Source organism: Lycorma delicatula, chromosome 1, assembly GCF_047948215.1.
Source record: "Lycorma delicatula isolate Av1 chromosome 1, ASM4794821v1, whole genome shotgun sequence".
NCBI classification, from domain to species: domain Eukaryota; kingdom Metazoa; phylum Arthropoda; class Insecta; order Hemiptera; family Fulgoridae; genus Lycorma; species Lycorma delicatula.
The window spans coordinates 375,523,590-375,535,651 of NC_134455.1; the positions used below are offsets into that span (position 1 = coordinate 375,523,590).

At 27.7% G+C, this 12,062-nt stretch overlaps 1 protein-coding gene across 8 annotated transcripts in view; it reads right to left on the reverse strand.

The window, feature by feature from the left end:
• The window catches only part of DCAF12 (DDB1 and CUL4 associated factor 12-like protein), a 75,644-nt gene that overhangs the window by 31,786 nt on the left and 31,796 nt on the right, over nucleotides 1-12,062 (reverse strand). For 6 of the 8 annotated variants that reach the window (XR_012754696.1, XM_075353707.1, XM_075353708.1 and 3 more), the window contains exon 6: nucleotides 874-1,048. Coding sequence is in view for 7 of the 8 variants with exons in the window: in XM_075353707.1 (XP_075209822.1) it covers nucleotides 890-1,048 (159 nt within the window). In the remaining variant the exon portion in view is untranslated. Of the gene's footprint in view, nucleotides 1-873; nucleotides 1,049-9,881; nucleotides 10,124-12,062 lie in introns of those variants that run through there. The other 2 variants (XM_075353711.1, XM_075353712.1) reach the window with 2 other exon arrangements.

Genomic DNA, 12,062 nt, shown 5'->3' on the forward strand with positions numbered 1-12,062 from the left:
AAACTCAATCATACAATGTTCAATCCATCTTATAATTAATTTTGATTTTAATGGAACTGGATGAAAGCTTTGAAATAAGTTAAATAAATGCTAATTACTTATCACATTCTGAACTGAACAAATGTTGATACTATGAAAATTTCCAAATGGTATAATAAGAATAACTCGGAAATTGAAATTATGACCAGCAAATTTAAGATTTTCACTTCTATTATTTTTAAATTTTTACTTTGCAAGTAAACAAAAGAATTACTTTTAGTAATCAATGATTAGCAATAAAAAAAATGATAATTTACATCTATCTTTTAGTTTGATAAACAAATTTGACTTCTCAATAATTTATTCAAATTCATACTCTTAAAAAAACACATTTTCTTTCAAAACCAAACACAAATTTTGTTTCAAAATATTTTATAGTCTTAAAATTGTTTTAGGATACTGATTCAATCTATGAATTTTAAAAACACAATATAAAATTAGAAAAAAATTTACTTTACGCTTTACAAGTAAATTTTTAATATTTTATATTCTACTTCCTTTAATGTAATTAATTATATTCTAACTTTTATTCTTAACTATTATTTTAAGTTTGCACAAAAGAGCATTATTCAGCATCAACAGCATTTAATTTCATCAACTTTCCACTATATTTACTTAATAGAGGTAAGTAGAATTAAAAATTAATACATATTTTTCTAACTTCTACTCACCAGTACATCAATAACTTTTTTGATGCTGTTTGAGAGCAATTCACTGGATTAATAATTACGCTAAAGCAAATACAGAATTTATATATATATATATATATAAAACATATACATATATATATATATTATATATACATTTTCAATAATGTGATAATGAATAAATTACCTCATTTTACCCTAATTCATTGCCAAATACCAGCATAATTTCCATCTAAGTTTGCTGGTAAAGGTCCTCCAGCACAAAATAAACGTGTTCCCGAAAAATCATAACAATGTGTATAAATTGCTGGCATATATTTCATCTGATGAACACCTTCAATTAGCTCCTCCTCTTGAAACTGCTACAACAATTAAAATTAATGTGATTATAATTAAAACTACTGAAACCGTTCATTTGAATATTCTTTTCTTAATAAGACTATAAAATTAAATATGTTATTAATTATAATATTACCTTACTTTATCTTAGATTTTATTAATTACAATAAAAACAAATTATAGCAAAATAGTAACCATTTTTCCCAAAAATTTGTTTTGCTTTAGCATTCAAAAGCATAAACTGGTTAAATGTACAAGATTTCTTGACATACTAAAAGCACACACAAATAAATAACTCAGGAGTATAAATATTAAACTGTAGAGTTTGAACTAAATATTGTATTTTTTCTTCCTCCCCATCCTTGTGGATACAAAGAACATATATAAATGGTAAACACTCAAATAATCTGTACACAAAAACATATTCATCACAATATGCAAATTTTATAAGCAACACATATGCCAAAAATTAACAACAAAATGAAAAACAATTCAAACTCTTTAACCACACACTAAATACGTTTGTAACTACTTTGATTACTGTCATTCTAGAACGATGCCTCTCCAATATCACTGCTTCAGAATTCTGGAAGTATATTTTCAACCATTTTCTGCTGAATTAAATTAAAAGAGATAAATGTTTATCTGGAACAGAAACACCTAAAAAGTGGTAAGTGTACAAAGAGAATGTACGTGGAGGGAAAATTAACAATGTGTGGATGAGGAAAAGAAACTTTAAAATTAGAAATTTTACTTTCACTTAATTTTTAAAAGGCTAGATCAAGAATAAGATAGTAGTTGCATATAATAAATACTACCATCTCTTATCAATTACTATAGTGATACCTTATTCTTGCTGCATAAGATAATACATTAAAAAGTAATACATTAAAAGTGAATAATTTACAATAGATTTACTTAGAATTGTATTACTTTATAAAAAAAATCATCTTACATGATGATTTCATGTTCATGACTATGCTAGTAATGTACACACTCATTGTTGTCTGTAAATTGTCGCATTGTAGTATCTTTGAATTATTACATTATAAAATGAATAGGAAAATCGATGTTGCCGCCGACTGTAAAATTAATAAATCTACATGATGAAGAGCGTTCAGGAAGGCCCTCAATAATCACCAAGGACTTGTTGAAACATGTCTGTGAGGAAATCAGAAAAGATCACTGCTCAATGATTTCTGACCTGGCCCTTCTTTTTCCTAATGTTTCAAGAGCTATTGTTGGTCACATTGTTCATGACCATTTGAGCTTCAGAAAGGTTTGTGCACGTTGGGTGCTGCACGTCTTAATGGAACATCACAAAAAATCCAAATGGGATCTGCTTTGGAATTTTTGATGGGGTACACAGAACAAGATAATGAGTTCCTTAATTCAATTGTTAGCGGTGATGAAACATGGATTTCATATTACAGGCAAGAGAGAAAATGGCAGTCAAGTGAATGGCGTCATCCTCAATCACCAACCTGACCAACAAAGGTCAAGCCACAGCCATTTGGATGCAAACCGATGGCCAGTCTTTTGGGATCGGTTTGGCATACTGCTGATTGATTTCATGCCACGTGGAACATCGCATGGCGCGTAGTTTAAAATCGACAACATGGGCAGCTGACTGACAGTGTTGTCCTGCTGCACGATAAAGCACATCCACATGTTGCAGGTCTGACACATGATTTACTGAGAATATTTGGATGGGAAATTTGCAATCACCCACCATATAGTTCAGACTTTGCTCCTTCTGATTACCATTTGTTTGGGAAATTGAAAGAATTTTTGGGTGGTAATCAATTTGCGGGTGACGAACTTAAAAATGGTGCTAATCAGTAGCTAAATAGACTGGCAGCAGAAGAATACAACAAAGATATACTGAAGCTAGTGTATTTCTATGATAAATGTCTTAATTCATGTGGCGATTAAACAGAGAAATAGTACAAGGTATGAAGTTTAGGAGAAATAAAAAATATTTATAAAGTTTTCAGAATATTTTTTTGCAATGAAACGGTCTTTACTTTATAACCTCTCTCTCTCTTTCTCTCTGTGGAGACAACTTCTCTCTGTATGGATAGAATAAGTGCATATAAAACAAAGGTAAAGTAAATATAACACACTAAGAAAAACAAAAAAATACAAGAATTGCTGAAGAAATTGTCTTACTTTTAGGAGAAAAATTTTATCTTAAAATAACAGTCATGAATAAAGAAAGGAAATTTAACAGAAGTGTGTTAAAAGTTAATAAGACAACTCTGAAATAGGGAAAAACAATACACAAATAAGTTAAACAATTTTAAAATTGGCCAATTTGAAGTAAGAGAAAAATATCAGATGGAAACATGAAATGAGAGCTAGTACATAAATAGTGTTTGCTAATATAAAATATGAATTAAATTAAAAACAATCTCAATTAAAAAAACTACGGAATTTAATGCTTTATAATTATTTATATATATATATATTATATATATAGAAAATATAAATTAATATATATTAATATTAAATTAAATATAAACCAATAAAATACACTAACAGGTAAGTGAAACTTACCATATTAATTCTAAGAATCAATTTTTGCAGGGTCTCTCATCTTCAGTTGTATTAAATTGTATAACTATATTAAAACATATTTATTTATAATTTTTTTTAATTTGAATTTATTATTATGAATATGCCATCTAACAGCAGTGTTTTGATTATTTAAATAATAAATAATTGCAATAATTACTGAATTTATTAAATAAATACTCAAAAAATTATTGTGTTAATTAGTCAAGGTTAGCGAGCGAAGCGAGCGTAGGTTAAGTTTGGTTAAATTATATTTATAAAATAAATAAATAAATATAAATAATTATTAAAATTAATAAAGAGACTGTTGATTTTCCACCGAAATTCGATTGACTACTTTGTTTTTAAATAAAGCTGTAGCTACGGTGGCGTTAATACGTAAGTACCAAAAAAATTAGTTAAACATACAAGTATTTTGTGTTAATTAGTAACATACAGTTACTAATACCAGTTATTACTTTTATTGAAAAATATAATAATAACAAATAATAATTTTAAGCATATAAAAGACCCAACCAATAATTTTTTAAAGATTACAAAAAGTTTAATAACAAACTATAAGACAACTTTTGATTATGATAATAAATTGAAGTATCGCACTAGATTGTGTCCATTCAAACAGTTTGCCCCGAAACTTACTGGTCTTCCTAAAATACATAAACAAGGTCAATACGTTCACAAGGTCAAATACATAATGCAATACGTCCGTTAATTGCACCTTGTTATTTTATTACCAAAATAATTGATAAGATTAATTTACCATATAAATATAATATAAAAATGGGTATGATTGATTAAATAATTTGACAATAAATAAAAATACTAGAATAAGTTATGACATAATGAATATGTACCCCAATATGCCTAGAGATCACACAATTTGTGTAATAGAGAATAAACTAAAAAATAATAATGAGAACCCAAAATTTATTGATAATTTTCACACCATTATTAGAAACATGTCAACAGAACTACTTTGAATTTAATCATATATTATATACAAGAAAATACTTTACTGATGGGGCTTCCTTTATTGGCAGTTATATCTGAAATTTGATTGCAGGAATTCGAAAATAAGATAGTTTATGGTATTACTCATATACATAAAATTTTATTATGAGTTCGATATGTTGATGACATTTTGGTTATCTTTGAACTTGTTATAAATAATTTTATATAAAATATAAATAATCATAAATAAAATATCTTAAATATTGAAACTCCTATCACGACAATTTAAAATTTATATTTGAAACTAAAAGTGCAGAAAAGCACGTTTTTTTAGATGTTAATATTGAAATCAACAAAAAGAATCATATTATAACATCAATATATATATATATAGAAAACCTACAGCAAGTAAAACAACTATTAACAGAAAATCCAATCATCCATGGTCACAGAAAATTAATATATTTATAAATATGTTAAACAGAGTGATACATTACACACAAAACAACAGGGAAAAATTAGATGCAGAGATAAATATTATAAAGAGTATTGCAGTAAAAAATGGATATAAAACATAATTAATTGATGGTATTTATAGAAAGCAAAATTTAAAGTCTAAATATGTAACAACATTGAAGCATATAAATAAAAAGCACAGCGTTGATAATATCTATATAAAATACTCATACTATTATTATCAAAAATTTAATTACGTTTATAATGATGAAAAATATAAACCAGCATATAAACCCTACAACCATATAATAAGACATTTATAAAAACCATAACTATAATAATGATTTTAATAGTTTGAGCGGCATTTATAAAATATAATGTAATGATTGTGATCAAACTTATATTGGGAAAACTAATAGATTTTTAAAGTAAGATTTGCAGAACATTTTAGATATTATACAGGATCCGGCATATAAATCTGACGATTTGTAGTAATTGTTATGTTGGCACCACTGTCAATGAGAAGGCGGGAATGTTGTACATTGACAGGTCTATTCATGCTATTTCAGTAGCCAGTATGTCATGGTTGGATGAACGAGCGTTTGTGATTGAAGCCTATTTTAAAAATAATGACTCTGTTATTTAACACAGCGTTTATTTTGGAGACATTTCAATTTAAATCGATATGCGTCTGTTCCTAGTAGGAATACAATACTGTTGTGGGTGAAGAATTTTAGGAACACAACATCTGCTTTAAAAATGAAACCAACAGGACGAAAACGGATGTGAGAACGCCTGTAAACATTAACGCTGTAAGGTCAACTGTTACACGGTCTGCATGACGTTCAGCAGCAAGACACGCTGCTGCGCTAGCCATTTCTGATCGAAGTGTACGATGAATTCTTCATGCCGACCTGAAAATCCATCCGTATACGATGATGTTAGTGCAGCAACTTAATGCAAATGATTGGACGTCTTCCAAAGCAGCTTCTGAGGTCATCCTCAAAAATGTCCACCAGGATGCCATTATTCTTTTAAGTGACGAGGCGCATTTTCATTTGTCAGGATTTGTGAATAAACAAATTTACTGTTATTCGACTTCGCATAATCCACGGCAAATTCTTGAAAAACCACTTCACAGTCAATACGTTACAGTGTGGTGTGCGGTTTCAAAGTTCGGCATAATTAGCCCGTATTTTTTTGAAGAGTTAAATCGTAGAGTTTATGTATCTCATCGATACATAAACATGTTGAATGAATTTCTGCGACCGAAACTGAATGACTTTCAAGGACATGGAATTTAGTTTCAACAGGATGGTGACATACAGCGAAAATCGCAATGGATGTTCTACAAGAAACCTTTCCTGGAAGTTTGATTTCCCGATTTGGCGACATTCCTTGGCCAGCGCGTTCACCTGATCTGGCTGTTTGTGATTTTTTTCTGTGGGGTTATCTCAAACATAAAGTCTTCGGTAGTCGACCACAGTCAATTGCAGAACTCAAGGAGGCCATTCAACGAGAAATTGAAGCGGTTCCACAAGTGATGATTGAGCGAGCAATGTCAATATTTAAAATGAGGTTAAGTGAGTGTGTGAGGAGTAATGGAAAACATTTGGATGACAAATAAAAAAAAAATCTAAAAAAAATTAAAAATCTAGGTAAGTAATTCACTATAAATTGCAAAATTTGATAAATTAAATATTTTAATAGTACGAAACACAGTTTAATTATTATCGCTCAAAAATCGTCAGGTTTATGTGCCAGACCCTGTATTAACAAAAAAAATGGATTTTTCTAATGTTGCCAACCATCTAATAGTGAATAAACAATCTATTACTGACTTACACAACTAATTTGGAAATAATTGAAGTCACAAAAGAAAATAATAATAAAAAATTGAACTATTTAGAAAAATATCATATATATAAATATAGACAGAAATTCAGCCTAATCAATCTGCAAACAGAATTTAATAATGATACTCAAAGCTGTTATAGATAGTAACACTTTTGTTAATATTAGGTAACAGTTATATCATATTAGTACAGTGCTGTATTTAGTGGTTGGCCACAAACATGTATAAAATTTTTAATGTTTTTAAAATTAAAGATTAATTATTTTAGTTAATTTTGACTTCATGTATGTAATAATATTACATTAAATATTTTATTAATGTATTTAATATGTAATCAAATTTCAATTTTAATCAACTGATGAGGAAATTCCTCGAAAGCACTTTTGATTTATAAAAAAGAAAATAAGACAAGGTAAGAGCTCTTATTGATTCTGTACTTTGGTGAATTGTGCTGAATTTTTTTTATGATTTTGATATATATATATATATATATTTTTTTTTTTTTTTGAAAAACCAATAATCATTTAAAAAAAGATTTAAAGAATATTACACAGCTTACAAAAACAAAAAAAAAAGATATCTAATGTAGCTAACCATTTATCAGAATGTAAACATAGTGTTACTGATTGCAAAAAGTGTTTTTGTGAGTTTGTAATAATCATAGAAAAATTAATTGTAATATTACATTTATCGAGAAATATTACATCTATAAATATGAACAAAATATAAACTGATAAACTACTAAATTACATTCGAATATGATGATTTAATTAAAAACATAATAAAAATACAATCTAATGATTGGCAATAATGCAAACAGGAAACAAAGGAAAATACAATGTTTTATATATTACATCATTCCAGTACTAGACAACACAATTTGCATAATGTCAATAATAAATTCAAAATTTTTAGAAAAAACACAATTCAACAAATTAAAATTTTATAAATAAATATGTTTAAATATACAGGTGATTCCACATTACATGGCAATCTCTCCTGAGATGATTCTGTAGCCAAAAATAGGATAAAAGTTCATATAAACATATGTCACAAAACTGTTCATTAATGAATTTTGGCTCTCAAAGCATTTAGCCCTGTTTTCTGCTCCCTCTGAGAAATTAAATCGCACTAAAATTCTTGGGGTACAAATCAAGGAGTAAATTTGGTGCCTTCGACAAAACATTTTCATGTTTTACCCTGTTTTTCTTAAAACCTTAGTTTGATAGAGGACTGCAACCACTTTTATTCAATTTCTTAGATCAAAAACCATAAGGAAAAACTAAATTTCTCCCTTAATCTGCACCCCAATAATTTTAATAGAGTTTAATTTCAGAAAGGAAGCAAAAAGCAGGGCTAAATGTTTTTCGAGCCGGAATTCACTAATGAACTGTTTGTTTTCTGACCTATGTTTATGTTTTTTCTTTTTTTTTGGCTATAGAATCATCTCCTGATATACATGTATAGTTTGGAATCGCTCTGTTATTGTAAAATTTAGTAACTGAAGTTCCCGCAAAAATGAATTCTTGGAATTAATATGATAAGTTTAATTTGCTTATTTACTTGTTTTTTGGTGGTTTATATTTATTTCATTTAATCTTAAATTGTTGCACAGATATCAATATGCTAATGAATTAGTTAAATTTTCTAAAAAAAACATATATAAACATATACATATGAGGATTGTTCGATAATTAAAAGAGACCAATGACTGTAGAAAAAATATTTATTTAATGACACTCCAAAACATTATTAGCATAACTTTATTGGTTTACATGCTTACAGGCTTTGAATTTTTTCCTAGCAAGAAATGCCAGAGTATCTGATGTCCATTCCACACTCTAGATATTTGGTTTCTGGCTCAAATGATAAATCAAAGTTTCATCACAAGTTATGCGATCTAAAAAATCATTATCGTTGTTTTTCATATAAATGTTAATTCAGGTGTATTTGCGATTTAAGTCAACTGTCTTGGAACCCACGTAGAACAAATTTTGTAGTAAGTTTATCAGGAACAATGAAATGCCACCACTCACACTACAGATTTCAGCATTTTCCCAAATTTTTACGTATCCTTGTTAAAAAAAAATCATTAATGTGATTTTACAAAGCATCAGTAAAAACTTCCACTGATCTTATGCTATGATGAAAAATCAGTGACACTTTTTCTATCTGATTTAAACTATTCAATCCACTTATAAAAATTTGTACAGTTAATATACGTTATATCGTACTGTTTTACGAGAGGAAATTTTGACTAGTTTTACAGCTTCAGAAATTAAAAATCTAATCACAGTACGCTGTTCTTCCACGATACAATTTCAAATGGAGCAAACATTTTGAACAAAGAAGGTTATAAACGATGAAAATTTTTTCAACTAATATTTTCCATTCCAACTTAAAAGTTTCAATTCTATTCTATAAAATAGTTTTTCTGCTTACAAAACTCTTCCCTTTAATTACTGAATGACCCCCAAAAGTGTTGCTGACTTCTAGGCGTGCTATTAGTTTCAATAAAATTAATTGGATCAGATATTTTAGTACAAAGCTGGCAAATATTTCCACTTTTAACAGAAAAAATTAATCTTTTTTTTCCTTTTTTTTTTTTTGTCAAACTATTACTCTTTCTTTATAATAGTATAATAATTTTTCTAACATTATCCTGAAAACAATTTTGCTTGTTTGTATATTTATGTACAGGCAATACAAGTTTTCAAAAAGTATTAAATAAATCAATAAATAAAATCAATAAAAATTAATGTATTTTCATTGAAAATATACATCTCTATCTTTGGGTAGGCTTCAATTTTTTAATCACCTTTCATAATGTTGCTCCTAAAATTTTTTTATGTTGATCTTCAGTTCTTCAATGATAAAAGGATTATTATTATTATTGGAAATAATCTTAAAAAAATTCCCTAAAGAAAATATCTGGTTATGTGAGATTGGAAACCTTTGGATCTTGAATTTAAACAATCACAAAAAGAAAATTGGTTTACAGTTAATGCTGTGGTATCATTTTGTAGTAGAGTATGATTCCTACCTTCAAGGTCTAAAAAAACAATGAATGTATCACATCATATGTCTTAAGTAAACAAGTCTGTTTGTTTAAAAATCAGTCTTAACAATTTATTCATAAAATGACAATTAAACACCAATTTTTTATTATGTAGAAGTGATACTTAAACACATATGGATTTACACTCCTCCAAAGTCAATTATTCTATAAGCTCTTCTTAGATGGAATCACACTTTATCACTGAAATAACAATTAATAAATAGTGAATGCATAGTTTTAATAAACCACTACAACACTAAGTAATTAATCTATTAGCGTTAACTAATTCTTTAAATTCTTGAAAAATGATTTTATATGTTCATTAATTTTAAACAGTGTTGTGTTAAGAATACTGATCAAAGAAGATAGTTTATGCAATGATTTTCCAGAAGACAGCAGAAGTTAGTTTTTTAATGTATCAACCATTTTGATTTTTAACACTGAAGATTATCTCAGATCAATCTCCTACTCTATCGCATTTAACAAAACGCTTAGCAAACATTTTTACACTTAAGTTGTAAAAATGTCTCAAAATAATTTTTGTCTATTTTTGTCTAATAAGATTCTATTTATAAATAATAAACAACTGAAACTTGATCATCTAGTGAAAAACTGACTTTACATCTCTACACAATCTTTTCAAAAAACAAGAATGACTGACTGTTTAAAGAAATGCTCAGCACATTAAGAAAAAATTCAATATAAAGGATATTCCTGCCTCCAACAGATACACTTTAAAATTCAAGATAAATAATAATAATCTTTACAGGCAATTGAAGGGTCATGGTTTTGACATTAAATTAATATAATTATAAAGAGATATATTACAATTATAATTATTCTTAAGTAAATAATTTTTAATTATTTCAGAAATAAAAATGTTAAATTTAAGATTAAATTCTTAAAATTTAAAACTTAATTCTTAACATAATTCAACATTCAAATTCTTAACAGTTTTTTTTAATTTTAACTCTGACAACATACAATTTAATTTTTTTTTGTAAGTTATCAACACCATTTAAGAAATAGATGCAATCAAAATTATATTCTTTAAGATTTATAAAAATAAAAACTAGTAATTAAACAAATATATGTTTAAAAATTCCAATATCACTTTTGTAGTAAGTGATATCAACACCACAATTGATAGTAAGGACAATCTAAAAAATTATTAATAAACCTTTTTATTATTTAGTCGTAGTCTCATGAGGTCTCTAGTACAGTTTTCATTTTCTTTCCAATTATGTATCACATACACAAGAGCACAATTAATGAAGAAATAGAAGCTGTCAGTGTATTCTCTTTGAAGGAGAGTTCAAATCAAACATTTAAGGCAGTAATTACCATTAAAGATGTACGAATTTCTCATACATACAAAGCCTTGTTGTACACTTATCACTGTTAATGTCAACTACTGAAGTTAAGTCAAAAGCGCCTTGTGACACTTCTGATTCTGATCGACACCCCTCCCCCCACCAATCTTGCCCTGATAGTTAACAGGAAACTGAAATTAAACATCCCAATCCCGCAGGGGAAGACACCCCCGCCTTGTGACGCTTCCAGTCACCACAGTCCCCCGTTTCTAGCCCTGATAAATCTGAAGTTAAAGAACTTAAATCCATACTGAAGTGTAAATATGTTGTACATTACTACTTCAAATTTTAATTTCCCAGCAAGCTAAACATTTAATGCAGCCATTAAGATCAAGAGAAGTTGCTCCCAATGCAGCTGCTAGCTACAGCTTTTTATCACGGAGTTAGACAGAGAAATTATATATAAGAAATATTTAAAAAAGTTTCTTAATGATGGTAAGATATCTAAAAAAACTTGCTACTAGCAGGGCATTTTTAAACAATTAATACTGTAAAGAATTTTCCTGTGCTACTATTTATTGGATTTGAATAACTCTTTTATGTAACTATTATATTTATGTCCCATAAATATTTAGCATCAGAATCAACAGAAACCTAGCTGGGCTCAAATTATCATCTTATGTTAAGATATATTATTCTCATAATAAAAAAAGAAGCTTGCACTTGTTTTTCCTGTATAGGCAGGTGATAAATTTTTTTTCTCACTTAAAAATTTAAGATTCACTTCAATATAATATTAAACAAGTACTTTTTATATCAAAACTATG